Source organism: Exophiala mesophila (assembly GCF_000836275.1).
Source record: "Exophiala mesophila strain CBS 40295 unplaced genomic scaffold supercont1.2, whole genome shotgun sequence".
Taxonomy (NCBI): Eukaryota; Fungi; Ascomycota; class Eurotiomycetes; order Chaetothyriales; family Herpotrichiellaceae; genus Exophiala; species Exophiala mesophila.
This window is the reverse complement of record NW_015622505.1, coordinates 4,162,518-4,182,706: the sequence shown is the minus strand read 5'-3', so window position 1 is coordinate 4,182,706 and position 20,189 is coordinate 4,162,518. Positions and strand designations below refer to the sequence as shown.

At 48.2% G+C, this 20,189-nt stretch overlaps 2 protein-coding genes across 2 annotated transcripts; one reads left to right on the top strand and one right to left on the bottom strand.

The window, feature by feature from the left end:
- Positions 1–363: 363 nt before the first annotated feature.
- PV10_03276 (uncharacterized protein) lies at positions 364–1,902 on the bottom strand (the record flags this gene model as incomplete). The annotated part of the gene is made up of 1 exon (XM_016367706.1): positions 364–1,902. One exon carries the CDS (start codon positions 1,900–1,902, stop codon positions 364–366), a length of 1,539 nt encoding a protein of 512 aa, XP_016227224.1.
- An 810-nt stretch (positions 1,903–2,712) lies between these two features.
- On the top strand, positions 2,713–18,246 carry PV10_03275 (uncharacterized protein). The gene is made up of 2 exons (XM_016367705.1): positions 2,713–17,850; positions 17,904–18,246. Exons 1-2 carry the CDS (start codon positions 3,331–3,333, stop codon positions 18,081–18,083), a joined length of 14,700 nt encoding a protein of 4,899 aa, XP_016227223.1. The 5' UTR covers positions 2,713–3,330; the 3' UTR covers positions 18,084–18,246.
- The last annotated feature ends 1,943 nt before the right edge of the window (positions 18,247–20,189 follow it).

Here is a 20,189-nt window from a genome sequence, read left to right as displayed (position 1 = left end):
CGACAGTAGATTGGCTTGAAGATTTCGAATTTTCCTGGCAATGAGGGGGAAAGTGCAAGGGTGTCGAGGGTCCCCTCGTGTTTACGCGTGCTTTCCCCAGTCAAGACTTAAGACCTGGGATCGAGGGAAGGTGCTACGGGTGCTGGTGCAGGTGCAGGTGCGTCCTTGGTATATGTTCGTGCTTGCTCATTGTAGCATTTTTTGAGATTCGTTGATGACTCAGCCATCCAAATCAAACTGGCATCCAAACCATACCTTAGGTAGGGTATGTAGAGGCACTCCTAGAGATGATTAGGCATATGTAGACGCCGAAACACATTACCAACCATTTGTATCTATATGTCAACTAGAGCTCAAGACAGATTACAATTTACTCCGAACCTCAAACGATGCCTCGCCTCTTGTAGGACCCGCCTGCTGCGTAACAATTTCTCTCTCCTTTCTGAACATGGACCGCACAAGTTCACCGCTCCTCGTAGCCAGAATGGAGAGCAACGAGTCGGACAGTCCATGTGTGGCTTCGTTGCATCCCTGTAGCCACAACCCCGCCCCGTTTTGCACCGAACCTGGTTGCAGTGCAAGGCTGTAGTCACGTCTGGGATGCCAAAGTCCGTTCGGGCTGTTGTTGATGATCTGGCAGTCTTTGAGCATTTGGATATGGGCGTCTCGACGATAACCTGTAGCAAGCACGACCGCGTCCACATCCAATCTCTCATGCCCCTTGCCGCTGGACGGATCCACGTGAGCTAGGGTCAACGCGACACCCTTGGCCGTGGTATCGACTGAGATAATATTTCGTAGGGGTAGAATCTGGTGCTGCCAACGATGGCTGTCTGGCTCTTTGATTTTCTGAATATACATGTCATCGTAGAGCTTCTCGATTAACTCCAGCCGCACTACGCTGTAGTTGGTTGCCTTGTTCTTTACCAGATTCCTAGACCTCAGCTGTTCGGGTTGTTGGAAGAATCCATCCACAGCCTCCGGGTCAAAAACCTCGTTGACAAACGGCGAATCGTCACTCGGCCGCAGGGCTGAGTCGCGGAACACGAGCTTTGTCGTCGCATTAGGGTATCGTGTATGGAGGTTACTGAACACCTCGGCCCCACTCTGACCGCCACCGATGACTGCAATATTGTATGCTTTATTCTTGTCTGGCAGCACTTGCTCAATCCGGGTGTGGTATTCTGACGAATGGAGGATCCGGTCGTGGTACGTAGGAAATATCGCTGGCTTCGCAGGCTGGCCTCCAGCTGCAATCACCACATTGCGACTCAAGATCGATGTCAACTCGCCAGTGGTGGTGTTGCGGAAAAACACCTCAAAGCAGTCGTATTTTTCGTTTCCATCAAGGCGACGGGGCTGGATTGTTTCCACATTTTGACCGTATTCGACGACGTTGTCGAAATGAGCCGCTGCCCACTGCAAATAATCGTCAAACTCGAGGCGAGATGGCAGAAAGGTGCCCAGATTGGTAAATGGAACCAGCCGGTCGTGTTCTTTGAGGTAGTTGAGGAAAGTGAAATGTGAGCGGGGGTCTCGCAGGGTAGCCAGATCTTTGATGAATGATATTTGCATCTTTGCTCCCGGCAGGAGCATGCCCGCATGCCATTTGAAGGCCGTTTGTCTCTCGAGGAAGCGAATCTTGGGAGGGTCTATTGGGTTTGCAGCATCATTGTTGTTGTTCTGGAGAAAGTCGCTGAGGGCTACGGCAATGGCGAGCGAGGCAGGACCGAAGCCAACACCAACAAGGTCGTGGACCTGATCAAGGGAAGGAGCCGAGAGTCGGAATGAATGGTCCGTCGCTCTTCCTTGGCCATCAACCGATGGAAGTGAATGCCATGCGTTACCACCATTGTGCGAGCGTAGTCCCATGGATGCTGTGGCCGCAGCAACAGGTGCCATGATGGACAAGTGCCAAGGAAGTCGCTCAGGTCTGGACGAGAAGGATAGAGGGTGACGAACAAAAGATTAAAGGAAGTCAAGCTTTATCAAAGGTTCTGGCAGAGGAATGGGAATCGTACAAATGTCCGAGCATGTGCGGTAAAAGAGAGAGAAATGAGATGTAGCAGTAGAAGCGACTAACTAAGACTCTAGATCGAAATGTATATCCATTCAAGATGGGTCCGTCGGCGTGGCAGGGAACGGAAGTGTCGGTCTTCCCTGAAAGACTGGCACAATTGACTGGTGGTACGAGCGATGAACTAGGTAGGTACCCAAGTAAGAAGACAGATTCCAAGACCGACTAAGAGGGAAAAAACCGACAAGAGGCACAAGACGATAAAATATGATTGACCTGCAATGACATGTACAAAGTAAAGTTGCTCCGAGGGAAGGCGGTTGACTGAACTTGACTGGAGATGAAGTCATGTCGCGTTTTACAGCCAAACTAAATGGCAAGTGGGTGCCCATAGTGGCTTCCCATGGCGGCTGCCCATCCCTGCGGCCGATGACGGAGCAGGCGCGACCCAGACAAGCTCCGGTAAGAAGTCGGAGGCAAAGGATAATCAGATCAAAGATTATCAGATAATCTCAGTCACGCCACGGGCTAGCAACCAATCGAGGCAGGCTCGAGTTCTTAGCGAAGTGCGCCCCTCGGCCACCCAGACTCCACTGCTGCTCCTGCCTGCGTTCTGAGGGTCCCTTGACTCTTCAACCCCCGCCCCAAATGCCACCAACGCCCGTTGACTGCGGTACTACTGTTGAACAACCTATTCATCGCCAACCCACGTCCAAGCGTGTTTCCATGCATTCCCTGACACTTCCCTGTGGGACGGAAAAGTGAAAATTTGTGAAAAAAACCATGTCGATGGTTGCAGGGAGTCTCGGACCCGCTACCCACTCTCTTCCACAGGTGCGCTGTCCCAAAGTCCCCCAAGCTTCTCTTCCTTCACATTGGCACCCATCATTCACCAACCATTTACCACCAAACCAGACGCCTGTGACACATGCAGATCTCACCACCTGTTTCGTGTGGGGGTTATGCTAACGACAACATGAGTCGGTCTTCTAGAATTGCAGATTTGCAAAGTTCCACAGCCAAATTGCACGGCATTGCTTCATCTCACCCTCCTAAGTATTTTGATTCCTTCATCGGCATTCCCTCTGGGTACCTGACGGAGGACATTAAATTTGAATCCATGACGTCAAGTTCTCCATATCAACGTGGACTCAATCATCCTGGGTGATACATTTCTGGTCTTTTATACAAAACAGTCTCGCCCCAAAATTGCTCAAGAGGATGAATAACAAGGCCCTCTTGTCTGTGTTGCCTGTTCTAGCCATTCTCTGGAACGGTTCAACGACACATATACTATCGTCAGGAGTTGTATCATGGCTTCCGCCGACCTAAACCCCGACAATGTCCAAGGTCTCTCGATCGTCAACCCACAGCGCCGGGTACTCCCAGGCCCATCGCTTCTCCATGATCTGGTGGCCAAGCCTGCAAATGATACCCTCATGCTCGACTTTCTTCAGCCAGACGATACTCGTGTCAAGATCAGTTATCATCGCTTTCAACTTTTGACTGATCTTTTGGCTAGACATATTCGATCACGCATAGCCCAATTGCCCGCTCGACAAGTCATTGTTCCTGCAATCATACCCCAATGTCCAGAACTATATATTGCTTGGGTCGGCGTGTTGAAGGCCGGGGCTGGCTATTGTCCTGTCAATCCAGATATCCCCGACGAACGCTTGAAATTTATTGTCAAAGACGTTGAAGCCCCTTTTGTGCTGACGACTAGCGTAAGCCATCGCCAGGCTCAAAGTATCCTGGTCGGCGTCGATTGTATCACTGTCTCTCTCCAGTCATTGGAACAGGAGCTTCTTGTTGCAACCGATGGCCGAGTTCAAGATGCGTCGTTTCTGGACATCGATCCAAAGGGGCCAGCATATGTTATGTACACCTCAGGGTCCACTGGACTCCCAAAAGGCGTCAAAGTCTCTCATTTTTCAGCTACTCAGTCTTTACTGGCACATCAGGAGCACATTCCCAACTTCAAGCGTTTTTTACAGTTCGCTGCGCCGACATTTGACGTTTCTATATTCGAAATCTTCTTCCCCTTCTACCGGGGTGCAACTCTGGTGGGTTGTGACCGGGAGCGAATGCTTGCGGACCTCCCTGGCACAATGACAGCATTGGACATCGATGCTGCCGAGCTCACTCCAACGGTAGCCGGAACTCTACTGTGCACAAGAGAAGCCGCACCATGCTTAAAGACTCTCCTCACCATTGGAGAAATGTTGACCCCTCAAGTGGTCACTGAATTTGGGGGCACTGATGATCGACAAAGTATGCTGTTCGCCATGTATGGTCCAACAGAAGCGGCCATCCATTGCACCATTGCTCCCAAATTGGCTGCATCGGCATCCGTTCGAAGCATAGGCATCCCATTTTCCACCGTAACTGCCTTTGTTCTAAAGGAAGACTCTCTTCTCGAGATTGCGCCAATTGGACAAGTTGGCGAGCTTTCCATAGCCGGACAGCTGGCAGATGGCTATCTCAACCGCCCAGATCAAAGTGCAGCTGCCTTTGTATACCTGCCTGGTCACGGAAACGTGTACAAGACGGGCGATCGTGCTATGTGCCACCCGGATGGACGTCTCGAAATTCTAGGCCGAATTTCCGCTGGACAAGTAAAGATTCGTGGCCAGCGAGTTGAACTGGGAGAAATAGAACAGGTCGCTGCAAAGGTTCCCAACCTCACCATCGCCGTGGCGAGTGTGATAGATGATGTTCTTGTCTTGTTCTGCGCAGGCAATCAAGCTCTTGCCCATGGTGATGTCGCAGCCACCTGCAAGTCGTGGCTCCCACCTTTCATGCGGCCCGGCGAGATCTTCCACGTTGAAGAAGTCCCTCGCCTCCCCTCTGGGAAAATTGATCGTAAATCCCTTGAGAGTACTTACCGACAGTCTCGAAACTTGAGCATCCAAGACGAGTATTTTGAGGATGAGCTCGAACGAAACATTGCATCAATCTTGAGGGATGAGCTAAGTAGTCGACCACAACGACTGACATCCCTTTGGTCATCTGGACTTGATTCGCTTCATGCAATCAAAGTTGCCTCAAAACTTCGCCAAAAATATCCAAACGTCTCTGCTGCCATGGTTCTGGAAGCCGAAAACATCCCTGAGCTTGCGATCCTGATTCGCAAGACTGATGGTCTGGAAAAGAAATCCGACAAAAGCAAGGAGGGATTAAACGCTGAATGGGCTGCGATTGAACAGGAACTCCAAAACCATTCCCAGCTCCGCAAACCGGGACAGCCTTACGATAGACTTCTACCATGCAGTCCGATGCAAATCGCTATGCTGGTAGAAACTTGTACCGATGAGCGTTTGAATTTCAATGATATACTGGTCAAGCTGGATACCACTGTATCTTTCCAAGACTTCGAGGAGGCTTTCCAGCTTCTCGCCCACCACAATGAGATCTTACGCTCGGGGTTTATCGCGACTGGGCGAGAGGCTATCCCCTTCGCCCAAGTCGTATGGCAAGATCTTGGTGGCTCAGAGCTTTCCTTACTACACCCAATCAAATTAAGCAGTAAAGGAGAGGACAAGAGTGAAGTCCTCGTGCGCATTCATCACGCTATTTACGATGGGTGGTCTTGGGACTTAATCCTAGACGACTTGAACTCGATACTCTCCGGGAAGTCTTGTCCAGAGCGCATCCAATACACCGATTTCTACGATTCTCAATTAAGCCAGACAAGCTTACAGGCGCAAGAACACATCGAGTATTGGCGTCACACATTCAACTCCTTCATTCCCACTCCATTTCCCAATCTGTCGTCCAACGAAGCCGCTGCTCCTGGCCGAAGAACGTTGAAAACGACACTGTCGATTTCACCGTCAAAGCTATCTGAGGCATCTCGTTCGCTGAGATGCAGTCGCGCAACCATTTTGGAAGCTTCTTGGCTTTTCTTACTATCTACTTACCTTGATAGCCAGGATGTTAGCATTGGCACCGTTCTGGCCGGCCGCCACATTACTCTGCCAGGAGTGGAAACCATCATCGGACCTTGTCTGGCTACATTGCCAGTGAGGGCTGACCTGGATGCTTTAAGAACCGCCCATGACGTTCTGCATCACATACAAAGACAGCACATGGCTTGTCTTAAGCACGGCAATCTAAGCCTGCATGATGTTATGCGAGCCATTGGAAACACTGAGAGGGTCAGATTGTTCGATTCTCTATGTGTATGGCAGGAGGACGGTTTTGCCAAAACGAGAGATCGATCCAAGGTCATAACTTTGGATACCTGTGATGCACTGGACTATGCTGCTGTGCTCGAGTTTGAGCCGCGCGAAGAGTCCATCCTTCTCAGACTGACTTTTGATACTGGTCTGATTTCGAATCGACAGGCCAACATACTCGCCTCACAATTGGACCGCATTTCAAACAATATTCTTGATCATCCAGATGCTGACTTGCAGTCTCTTTGCAAAGGTATGAATACCGAATCGCTATCGGTGTCTAACATTTCCTACCGATCTTTCACGAAAGACTTTGATCTTGCCTCGACAATCTCGCACTTGGCAATGGAGTCGCCAAACAAAATAGCCGTTGAGTTTGTACAAGACTTCGACATTTCACGAGAACCGACCATATCTACGCTGACCTACAAACAATTGTATGCCGATGCGTCTGCTGTAGCATCTGCTCTCAAAGTCAAATACAATGTCGTGCAAGACGATTTAGTCTGTGTACTTGCGTCAAAGTCTTTGGACTTGTATGTCGGTATACTCGGTGTTGTCTTAGCGGGCGCTGGCTACCTCTGCATTGATGTGCGAACGCCTGCTGAAAGAACAAGGCAGATTCTCCATGAATCAAAGGCTTCGATTATCCTAACGAATGGACAAGACAACAGTGTTCTTCATGGTACAGAAGAGCGCCAATTCCTCCCGATCAGTGACCTTGTAAAGCAGTCAAACTACTCTAAATGGTCTCGGCCACCCAGCTACCCTCTAGACAGCCTTGCGTATGCAGTTTTCACTTCAGGCAGCACAGGTATACCAAAGGGGGTCCTCATAACACGACAAAATTTACTCAGCAATATTGAGGAGCTTTCGCACATCTATCCAACCGATCCTAGCGTGGATAAACTACTTCAAGCATGCTCTCCTGCCTTTGATGTCTCCGTCTTTGAGATCTTCTGGACGTGGCACATGGGAATGACACTGTGTTTTTCATCAAATGATATTCTCTTCAGAGACATCGAGCAGTTTATCAACGCCATGGAAATTACCCATCTTAGCTTGACACCTTCCGTCGCCGCCCTCGTCAACCGTGATAGCGTTCCTGGAGTAAAAATGCTAGTCACGGCTGGCGAACCCATGAATTCGAAAGTCTTTGATGATTGGAAGGGTCGAGGTCTGTTTCAAGGCTATGGTCCAAGTGAGACTACAAACATCTGCAACGTTCGTCCTCGAGTCTCCAAACTTGATGATCTACATAATGTGGGACCACCATTTGCCAACACCTCGGTGTTCATTTGTCGGAGATGGAAATCAAATAACGGCACGGACCAAGAAAGCATTCTCAACGCTCCTTCGGACGACTCATTACAAATTCTACCAAAGGGTGCCGTTGGTGAGATTTGGATTGGTGGCGAACAAGTAGGGAAAGGCTACATCGATGCGTCTCTGACCGAGAAGAGCTTTCTCAACCACCCCCACTATGGTCGACTGTATCGCTCTGGAGATATTGGGAGACTTCTGGCAGACGAATCACTGGTCATCCTCGGTCGAGAAGATGACCAAGTCAAATTGAGGGGTCAGCGTATCGAGCTTGGAGAGATCAATTCATCTGTTCTCAAGTGTGATGGTGTCAAAGACGCAGTGTCGATGATAGTCAAGGACACCACTGATCATGACCGGCTTGTCACATTCTGGTCACCCGAACACACCAAAAACGAAGGATCTCTTGCTCTCACAACTCGAGAGTATTATGATAAACTGCACAGTCTGCTGCCCACTTATATGATTCCAGATACACTTGTTCACGTGGGCAAGATGCCACTAACAGGGCAAGGGAAGATTGACCGTCGATCAATGTTTGATATCTATCGCAACTTGACAAAGTCTCAACTCCAGGCAAGCTCGCGGAACAGCGATGACACCCATCTTTCGGAGCCCCTCTCTGAGCAAGAACATGGCATCGCATGGGCATTGTCTGAAGTTCTTGGCGTCAGTGTAACGGATATTGGCCGTAACAGTTCATTCTATGGCTTGGGATTGGACTCGATCAGTGCCATACGACTTTCTCGTTTGATGAAATCGCGGGGCCATTCATCCATGGAGGTCTCCATAATCTTACAAAATCCTTCGATTGGTAAGCTCATGTCCGCTATTCGTACACTCGACGCGAATCACGAATCGCACCATAAAACCCACTCCAAAGACCTCTCGGGTAGCTGGCAGACGAAACTGAAAGACCTTTATGGAGGGGAAGGGTATCAAATCGACAGATTCCTGCGTTGTACGCCTTTGCAAGAGTCTATGATATCTAGCTCGATCATTTCTCCCAACAACGCATATTCCAACAAACTTGTCTTCAAAGTTTCGGGACACCTTTCAGCGCTACGTGGCGCTTGGAGTACAGCCATGCAGAGACATCAACTACTTCGAACAGGCTTTGCTTCAATACACTCAGCAAACAACCCGTATGTGCAAGTTGTCTTGGAAGAATACCACCTCCCGTGGCAGGAAGGTGACTCCAAGAAGAGCACGGAGACCAGTTTGGACCATCTCATGCTACCTCCTTGGAACCTTCAGGTGATTGTCGAAGGTGGTGAGCATTATCTTATTCTGCACATCCACCACGCTCTTTACGATGCTGAAGCTATGTCTTTACTTTTGAACGAGATCGAGAGTTCATATTTTGGTTGTGAACTTGCAGAGCCAGTCCCTTTCGATCGATATTTGGACTACATGCTTCTGCAAGAAGGCGAACATATGAACACATTTTGGAAAAGTCAACTACATGACGTTGTACCTAGTAGGCTGGCCGAGGTCCTCCCCAACGATGCAAGGTCGCAACAGCCTACGACAGCAGCTCGTAACTCCTCCGTTCGCCTGTCTACCCTGAAAACTCGGGTGAAGAAGCTCTCAACAACCACTATTGCTGTACTTCAAGCAACATGGTGCCGACTGCTGTCCAAACTATTGAAATCGCAAGATGTTTGCTTCGGCAATGTCCTCAGCGGCCGCAATCTTCCCATTGATGGAGTGGAAAGGATTATCGCACCATGTTTTAACACTCTTCCAACGAGAGTATATGTAAAACAAAACTCGTCCATTGAGGATTTGTGCCACACCATACAACGCACAAATCTAAGTATCCTGCCATTCCAGCCTAGTTCTCTCAGGCAGATTCAGCGTCAGAGTGTGCATGACGGACGAGGCCTGTTCGACACTCTTGTTTTACTCCAGAATAAGCAGCCCAAGCTTGATGAGAGAATTTGGACGCTGAACCAGGAATCTGGCGACATGTCGTTCCCGTTCATTCTGGAAGTCGTGCTCGATGCTGAGGCTGATACTGTCCAACTTCAACTGCACTCCGAAGTTGCAAACCAGGTGTTCTTGGAGAAGCTCTTGCTGTGTTTCGATTTGTTACTAAACCATTCAATTTCGTTTCCTCAGGCTCGAGCTGCAGACTATTACACCATTGCAGATGTTTTACCTTCAGTCGTCGATGTGGTTCCTCCGAAAGGGCTCACAAATTCGCGCCACCCTGCGGGAACGATCTCTCCCGAAGACCTATCTATCGCAGAGAGGGAAATCGTCGAAATCATCACAAGCCTGAAACCTGAAGCACGCACAGGAATTTCAAAACATACCACGATATTCCACCTTGGTCTGGACAGCCTCAACACCGTGCAAATTGCTTCGCAACTTCGCAAGCATGGATACAAAGTCACCAGCGCCAGCATCCTAGAAGCTGCCAGCATCGAGAAGATAGCTCTATTATGCTCGAAGGATGCAACATACAACGACCTTCCTGGTTTCGACTTTGAGGCATTTGAAAAGGTGCAAAAGACGTTGATTTGTCATGAGAATAATATCGACCTGAATCGCGTGCAGACTGTGAGACCATGTACAGCGACGCAATCTGGAATTCTGTCTGAATGGTTACGCTCGAACGGCCGACTCTACGTCAACTCTACACGCTTCTCACTCCGACGTCAAATCAACATTTCACAACTCTGCCGTAGTTGGGATGCAGCCATCTCACGGCACGAGATGCTCCGGACCGGATTTGTTGAATTCGAAGACTCCACATATCCTTTCGTAATGATCACATACCGTCCAGGTGCCACAAAATTACCTTGGATCGAGCAGGACAAGTCGCATAACGAGAAGGTGATGGTGCAAAAGCAATTCTCTGCCCTAGGAGATCCTCCTTGGCAACTACGCCTGTCGAGCGAAAACGGAGCACAAATCCTTGAACTACGTATGTTACACGCTCTTTACGATGCTCATTCCATGAACATAATACTTAATGACGTGGCGGGCATCTACCGCGACAATTATATACCTCCCCCGCTGCCATTGAGTCCCACGATTTCGAAGTTGCTTACCATGGGTCGAGATGAGAACTCGCGGCATTTCTGGTCGAGCATTGCACCTAAAATGTGCCCCACTTTATTTCCAGATATGAGAATATTCAACGACGAAGAGAGGCTTCCCGGTGTTGTTGAACGATGGTGTAGCAATCCACGGTCACGAGTTGAGAGGCTTTGTGCTAATGGAGGAGCAAACCTACAAGCTCTCTTTGTAGCTGCATGGTCTATGATACTGTCGGCATACACTGCTCAACCACAAGTTACTGTTGGAATAGTACTTGCGGGCCGAGATCTAGGCGATGAGGAAACCACGAATGTGGCATTTCCGTGCATCAACACAGTTCCCTTCCCAGTCGAGATAGGAGACGACCATGCAGCACTTCTCGAGAGATGCTCCAAGCGAAATGCCAAAGTTACAAGGTATCAACAGACTCATCTCAATCTGATCAAACAATGGACTGGTATTGAAGAAACCTTCTTTGATACCATCATTGCGTTCCAGAAATACGACGCATCATCAGAAGTCAATGGCGTTTGGTCACGCCTAGATGAACATGCCACCGCGGAGTATGCGGTCTCTCTGGAGATATTCGCCGAAGACGATGACAGACTCCGCTTCCAGCTCACCCACCGGACCAACGTATTGCCTACAAGACAAGCTTCAATTGTTCTTCAGGAGTTCGACGCAGCGATAAACAAGATCATGTCTACTATCGACGGCAACGAGCTGAACGTTCCTGACGAGCTGCTATCAATTGTCCCTTGCAAAGATGTCAAAATTGCCACCAACGTCAGTTTTCTACATGAATTTGTTGAGCTATCGGCAAAAGAAATACCAGACAACACAGCTTTAGAATTCGTCACAGCCTCACATAATGGCCAAGTTTCAAAGCGAGCCTGGTCCTACAAGGAGTTGGATTGCGCCGGAAATAAAATTGCCAACTTGATCACCTCTTATAGGCCAAAACCGGGTGGTCTTGTGGCTGTTTGTTTTGACAAATGCCCTGAGGCATCTTTCGCCATATTGGGTGTCTTAAAGGCTGGTTTTGGTTATCTAGCCATTGATCCTACAGCGCCAGAAGCCAGAAAGTTGTTCATCCTGAAAGACTCTGATTGCCAACTTGTGCTAACAACACAAGACAAATTGGGAGACTTTTGTGATGCTGAGAGGGTCACGACTGTCGCAGTCAGTGAAGATCTATTGCAAAACTTGTCAGAAGAAAAGGCGTCAGTTGCCACTGTTAATCCAGAAGACACTTGCTATTGTCTGTACACTTCTGGTACCACTGGAACGCCCAAAGGATGCCTGATCAGTCATGATAGTGCTGTTCAAGCGATGTTGTCATTCCAACGAATATTTCATGGTCGGTGGAATTCTTCTTCCCGTTGGCTCCAATTCGCCTCATTTCATTTCGATGTCAGTGTACTGGAACAGTATTGGAGCTGGAGTGTGGGCATCTGTGTGACTTCTGTCCCACGCGATCTGTTGTTCGAAGACTTCCCGGGAACCATCAATACCCTCAAGATAACACATCTTGATCTCACACCTAGTCTCGCGAGGCTGTTGACCCCCCAAGAAGTCCCAAACCTGTCTCGAGGTGTCTTCATCGTTGGAGGCGAGCAGGTCCGACAGGATATTCTGGATACCTGGGGCGATGTTGGTTGTCTGTATAACTTTTATGGACCGAGCGAGGTTACAATTGGTTGTACTGTTCATCGAAACGTTTCTAAACTTGCGAAACCAACCAACATTGGTCAACAGTGGGACAATGTTGGCTCATTTGTACTTGAGCCAGGGACACAGATACCCGTCCTTCGTGGTGCCGTTGGTGAGCTCTGCCTCTCCGGGCCACTTGTTGGAAAAGGATACCTCAACAGGGAAGATTTGACTCGGGAGAAATTTGTAACACTACACAAGTATGGCGTTCGAGTCTATCGAACTGGTGACCTGGTTCGGTTACTGGAGGACCAAAGTTTTGAATTCCTCGGAAGAATGGATGATCAGGTCAAACTGCGAGGACAGAGGCTTGAAATTGGCGAGATCAATCACGTGGTCATGGGCTCCGAGCCTAGTCTGCAAGATGCAACGACAATGGTATTGAAGCACCCCGTACAACATAAGGATCAATTGGTTACCTTCTTCTCAACCTCCAATCGACGGAGCAAAGATGACAAGCCACGATTGATACCTATATCTGAGGTTGAGGCTATTGTTGAGAAGATCAAACAACACTGCTCTGCTCATCTACCATCATATATGGTGCCAACTCATTACTTTGCAGTGTCATCGATTCCTCTCACTGTAAACAACAAGGTTGATCATAAGTCCTTGAGAGAACTCTTCGCTCAGAGCTTTAGGATTTCAGAAGCGTCACGAAATGCGCCCCGCATACCGAATGAGGAAGTGGCCGGACTGCATGAAGTTATCAGAGTGTTGTCATCATTCCTACGGATCTCACCGACCGCTATTCAGCCCTCTTCGAGGTTGTTTGAGCTTGGGTTGGACTCCGTGTCTGCAATCGCCCTATCTAGGTCTCTTCGGAAGAATGGTTTTAAGAATGCTGAAGTTGGGACAATATTGAAGAACTCTGTTGTGACCGAGCTCGCCTTTGCACTTCGCCAGGACGATCAGCAAAAACCCAAGCAGACATATCAAGAGGCACAAAAGGCAATTTTGGCATTTGCTGACGCTCATCATGACTCTGTGGCTCGAGATTTAGGACTCGACAAGAATAGCACACTCTATCTTGCGCCTTGCACTCCGATACAGGAAGGTATGATATCAAAAACCATGCAGAAGGAACTCGATGGCAAAGCCTATCTGTCTGCATTCTACTACCAACTAGCTGAAAACATTGACATCAGCGTGTTGCGAGATGCATGGGTCGCTACTCAGAGGACAACGCCTATACTAAGGACCTTATTTGTTTCCACCGTCGATGGCAACGCCCAGATTGCTCTTCGAACTTGTTCTACGCCTCCAGTGAATGTCCGCGCTCTACAAAATGGCGAAAAGAATCCATCGATTCCCTGGACCCGTTACTTCAATGATTGGATAACATCTGTACGATCATTTGGAAAAGAATTACCATGGAAAGTCGAACTTGTTACCCTTGGGAAGAGGAAATATATGTCATTGTTTATGTTCCACGGATTGTACGATGGCATCAGCCTACAACTTCTCTTGAAGAAAATAGAGGACGTTTATCTTGGGATCGACGCAGGTTCAGAAGCGGAGCGAGGATTTTTTGAAGCACTCCCACATGGGCCTCTGACTGTACATCCTGAAGAGAAATCCTTCTGGAAAGATAAGATTCCTGAGGTCAGGCGGCTGGGCTTGCCCAAACAACAACAAAACGAAGATATCAGCTCTCAAAAATCTTCACTTCTACGGAAAATTCTGAACACCAAGAAATTATCGAACCTTTGCACCAGGTTAAACGTAACCGCTCCGGCGGTCTTCCAAGCTGCCTGGCTTTATGTACTGGCGAAGGCTTACGACGTTAATCCAACCATAGGCGTTGTTGTTTCTGGGCGAGCTATATCGTTGGATGGAGCCGATAACATTATTGGGCCAATGTTCAACACAATACCCTTCAGTATTCAATATTTGCCGAAAGGTGCCTCCTTTGCAGATCTTGTTCGGGCTTGTCACCAATACAACGTGGAAGTTATCCCTTTCCAACATACAGCCCTGCGACGAATTGCTCGATATATTGGGCACGATATGGCAGAGCCAATGTTCGAAACCCTGTTTGTCTTTAACAAGGCCCAGCAACAAGACAAGGAAGTAACTCTGTGGAAAGAAATACATACTGAAGGATCGTCCGACTATCCACTGAACATTGAGGTTGAACAGAAAGACCCTGATATCTTTCTGGTGACTTTAGCGACAAGACCGGATTGTGTCATTGATGGAGATCCTGAGTCGCTGTTTGATGCCTATTGCAACCACATGATGACTCTTGAGGACCTAGAACTTCCGCTTGCGGATGCATTCTGCAGAGCAACTAATTCGCAAAATACCAAGCATGATTCACAGCTAACTCGGACCCAATCATTGAAGGATGTCAATGGTGTCAACAACGATTCCGATTTGACCTGGCAAGAACTGAAGATACGGACTCAACTTGCTAATCTTGCTTCGGTTCCCGAATGGAGGATTCATCGGAATCAACCAACAATCTTCGAGCTAGGTCTGGACAGCATAGAGGCAATGAAATTGGTAGCACGGCTGAAGGACATTGCACCAAACATTGCCGTGAGCATGATCATGAGATCTCCGACGCTGGGTGGAATTGCTAGAGAAATCGACCGGGGCCTTCGAAATGGTCAGAGAACTATGGACGTCTCATCGCGTCGCATTGCTGATGATCAGGAATCTTGGCGGGCTCTTCTCGAAAGACAAGGAATAGAAGTTAGTGAAGTGCAGCGAGTATTGCCCGTCACATCCATGCAAGAAGGTCTGCTTATGGATCCACAAAATTACTTCAACATTTTGGTGTACAAGCTAAGATCTGGCTTGGACATTGAGAAGCTGAAAGACATGTGGGACGGTGTGATCAGAAAAGAGCCTGTTCTAAGAACGCGGTTTGTCTCCATCGACACGAACGGAGAAAACAACACTTTCCTCCAATATATCACGAGAAACTTCAATGGCGCTGAACTCAGTCGGCAGCAATCGCTTACCTCCGTCACTCGAAATCTAATGGATGACGGCAAGCTTTCTGGACTCGAGAAACAAACATTCCAGATCAGACTTGTGGACAATGGGAAAGAGGATCGCTATTTGGTTCTGGGAGCTCCTCATGCACTCTATGATGCCTGGTCGTTGAATCTTCTCCACCAGGAGGTGGGCAAGCAATTGTCACTCACCGAGCCCAATGCTATGAGCATTGAGTCTGTCCCCTATGAAGATCATCTCCAAGAGGTTAGTTACCAGGCACGAAGTTCCGATGCTCGCAGCTTCTGGAGCCAGATGGTCCAGGATATTCAACCAAATGTCTGTATAGGTCATCTAGATAACGGGAACACGTCAGAACAGCCCATCCTTGTTCAAAGGCTTGCAGCAATCAATCTCGACAAAGCCTCAAAATTCTGCAGACATCATGGCGTTACACTGCAATGCCTAGCGCTCTTGTGCTGGACCACTACATTGGCGAATATCACGAAGTCGCTCGATGTATGTTTCGGCATGGTACTATCCGGCAGGACGACAAGCAGCTCGGAGCAGCTGGTCTTTCCAACATTCAATACGGTGCTCTTTAGGAACCGTCTTGACCGATCTGCATCGAAAATCCAGGCATTGAGGGATGTACAAAACACGTATCTGGGCATCGCCGAGAACCAGCATTATCCTCTCCGAGAAACACTTCGACTCGCAAGAGCACAATCAGGAACCTCGAACTTGTTCGACACTCTGTTCACTTTTCAGAAGTTACCAAGTCCAGACAAGTCAGAACCTTGCGTCACCTTATATGACGAGTGTCATGAAGGTCCGATGGAGATCAAACCACCATACCCTGTGAACGTTGAATTTGAAAGTCATGGAGTGGACCTGAAGTGGACCATTGCCCTTCAGGGTGGAGTTGCCGATCAAGGTCTTGCAGAAAACTTGATTCATCAACTTGATCACGTTCTTGTATCAGTTGTTGAAGCTCCTGAAGCGGCTCTTGTTCAATCTCTGAATGATCTTGTCTCTATTTGTGGCTTTCCGAATATAGAGCTGAGAACCTCATGCCAATCGCTCACCAATGGGAGCCAAAGATATTCGAATGAGCCTCAAGGCAGCACACGAGAAACCGACCACTGGACCGCTCTGGAAACCGAGTTAAGGACTGTACTGGCAAAAGTTTCAAGGCTGAGTGATGATGAGATTACCAAAAAAGCGAGCATCTTTCATCTTGGCCTCGACAGTGTGAGTGCGATTAAAGTTTCCAATCTCTTCAAGAAAAAGGGTATCAAGCTGCCTGTCAGCGACATCATCAAAGCACAGACAATCGAGGCAATGGCACAGATGATTTCACAGAGCAATAATAAAGACACTTCTGTCAGCAATGCAATACACTCAGAAGAGAAGTTGTTGGCTCCAATGTTGGATCATCTGGACATCAACTCAACTGATGTTGAAGCCATACTCCCCGCCACCGCAGGACAGAGGTATATGCTGGATATGTGGAAAGCGAGTCGAGGACGACTCTTCTATCCAACATTTTGGCTTCATATGAGTGGAACCACGCGATCTAGAATACATGACGCGTTTTCGACAATTATTGCTGAGCTTCCAATGTTCAGGACACGATTTGCACTCCACCAGAACGTACAGGTTACATCCATGTGGCAAATTGTTCTGAAAGCTTCTTCAAATAACAAATATGACCTACCATGGTCATTGGATATCGAAGAGGGTCCGAAAGGGCAACTGGTAACCTTGAAAATTCACCATGCACTCTACGACGCAGTGTCCTTACAGTTGATTTTCTCGGAGCTCAAAAGATTGTGTCAAAGCGGGCATGACAAAGTTCAGCTCAACAGTAATATCAAAAATCTCAATGTTGAGTTTCAGAGATATTCTGGCCAAGCAGAAAAGTTCTGGTCGGCATACTTTGCAGAATCTGGGACAATTCTCCCAGTCTTGGACACTGGAACTTTTGCTGTGCAACGGGTGGAACGATTTAATCCAAAGGTTCTACTGCTATCTAAAACCTCTCCCTTCTTAAGGAAGAACGGAATCACTATTCAAGCACTTTTGTTCGCAGTTTACTCCAAGATCTATTTTCGGTTCAAGCAAACTCGGTTTCAAGATCAGCGCTCACCAACCCACAAGACTGATGTCGTGATTGGAATCTACTTGGCAAATCGATCGCTAGATCTTGAGGGCTTAGTGGACTGTGTTGCACCAACATTCAATATTGTCCCTCTCAGGGTCCGTGTCGAGGGTCGGTCGTTGTTTGAGAGTGCAGCAATGATTCAGCAAGACCTTGCAGACGTCACGAAATTCGAAAATTGTTGTACTAGCATACATGATATACATGCCTGGACAGGTGTGAAGATTGATACCTATGTCAACTTCCTCTCGCTTCCAGGGTCTGAAAATGAAGACGACGGAGCTGTTGATGGGGCTTGGCAGAACGGAGTAAAGGAAGACGAAGACAGAGAAGAAGTTGCCATTACGCATGCTGAGCTCGAAGACAAAGAGAAGCTCAGACTCGAGACTCCGAACCCTACTTCGCCTTTCTTCGATGCCAAAACCTCAGAGCTCTGTGAGGTTGAGTGGTGCATGGTAAGATCACTGACAACCCTCTTGTATGGCGATGCTAACATTCATATCTCCAGCCATCCATCGACATCGAAGCCAAAGTTGAGAATGGCCATTTGGGTGTTGGAGTCTTTGCGCCTTCGGACATGCTTTCGGAGGAGGAGGCTGACAGTATGATTGCTGCTATTGGGAGCAGCATAGAGAGCGAAACTTCTGCGGTCTTGGGTGCAAGGGGATCTCAAGGAGAATCTGGGTGATTCAGTTCATTTGAGGTAGATGAAACGCTTTGTCCCGCGGAGATGGACTACAATTAGTATATAAACTTGCTAGATTCTGTGAAGTATCATATAGATGTTGATGATGCCCTCCTTTTTGTGGATGTTTTTGGTCAAAAATGATGGGCTCCAACTTGAAAAGGAGTCTCAGCCTTGCCCCACTCGGCGAGGTTCCGCCAATCCATGTTAGGCTTGGCTTTGAAGGACTCTGGGCATTTGATCAGCAGCACTGTTCTTATAGCATTTGTTTTTACCTTGAGACATTGCAAAATATGACAGGCTTTCGAGTGAAATTATCATTCCAACGGAGAAAGCAGACCTTAATGTGTACCATGGCTGTGGTAGATTGATTGGGTTTTCCTCGAATGCGTAGTCAGCGCCAAGCAAATCTACTCAGGCGCATGCTCTGAAACCACTAACAATCTTTACTCTTGGTCAGCCCTATATGTTCTTCTCTCTTTCCATTTCAGAGTGCTTGGGTGATTTATTTGGAGGTTAAAGCCAAAAGTGATACACCAAGCCATCAATCGCCCCTCCCAGCCAGGCGATGTAACATGACCCCGCAGAGAAACCAGCAAATGAAGAAAGCCTGACATGGAGGTAGGATCTTAAGCTGAAGACGACGACATCAGCACTAGCCACCACCTGTGTCACGGTATATCTACCTACCTAAGTAATAATATAAATACGATGTATGCACCGTGAAAAGGGTAATAGGAGGCCTTGTCTGAAATCTATAATGGAGCGGCATTCCGGCTCCTCCATTTCCGTGCTTGGATGGTAGCCTTTCGCTTGACAAATAATCGAATACTCGAGTAGACGAGAGTGGTCTGTACTCTGGACACAGCAGCAGTGTACATAGTTAGTTCTTCGGCCGCGACGCAAACCATGTCGTATGCACAAAGAATACCTACCTGTGGATGAGCAGTCCCTGCAGCAAAGGCAGCAAAATGTTAGGAGACAATGCCGGATTTGACCACGTGATACGACAAATCCGCCTCCCAAGAATAAGGCCTTCTATCTAGCAAAGCAACTACTTAGTCAGGAGTGTTGCAGCCTTTACTCCGGCAGTCTGGACGCCGACGCCGTCTTACAGGTTTAGATTAGTTGTATCGTATCAGTGTTTCCTCAAGTAAATAACAATGTGAAGCTTGTACGAATATGTTGCATCGTATTGTCGCCACTTAGCTCCATGATGCCCAGCCATACCAGCTTACGTAGGACACAGAGTCTGCATCATATAAAATCCTGGTTGGTTCTTGATTGAAGTTGTTGGGAAAGTTTTTCCGTCTTCTATTCAAGTGACAGCACGTATCTTGACTTCAAATTCCCTCTTCCACCCCCTCTAGACCACTCGTCTCCCTGGTTTCATTGGCTGGAGAATCCCTTCGTTGGGAAGACGATCCAACGTAACAGGGATGGCCAGCCCAGCACCGGAAATCTCAGCCGAGGAGCCCGTCATCGCAGGGCCTTTCTCGTTATTCGACAATTCATTCATCATTCAGTTCTTGGAACCCGCCAAGGAGAGGGAAGCATCGTGAGTCTCGCCCCCACGGTCAGGATCCCTCAATCATGGACAAGAGGTAGACTTCTGCGCCAATGCATCAAGGGAGCAGGTAAAGGTCGCCCGGCTGCTTCCTCATGTCATGTCTGATGGGATCACGGGACTTGGGTAGTCACCACTGACAATTCGATCTGCTCTTGCAGTGTTCTCATGCGTTGCGTTTACAAACATGATCATCCTCTAGTCAAGAAAGAAGCTGGGCATCCACAGGTACGTAGATAAAAGTGTCTCATAATCTCTTTGAAGTGCATTTGAGTGCATCATGGGGTGTCTTTCTCCCGTAGATGCAGAATGTCGCCTAGAGCCTCTTAGGTCAGAGGACCAGATTGTCAGTCAAAGGGAATCCAGCAGACACATACCTCGGATAAGATACCTAGCACCTTACCATATCCCAGAAGAACTCTCTGCTCTGACCTCTCCGGCTTTTTAGAGTCCACCACTTCACCTCCACCTCCAACAATCCGAAAGCTTCTGTGTGTTGAGTGGGGAAGTCGGCACGACCACGGGCTGGTCTGTGACCAAGA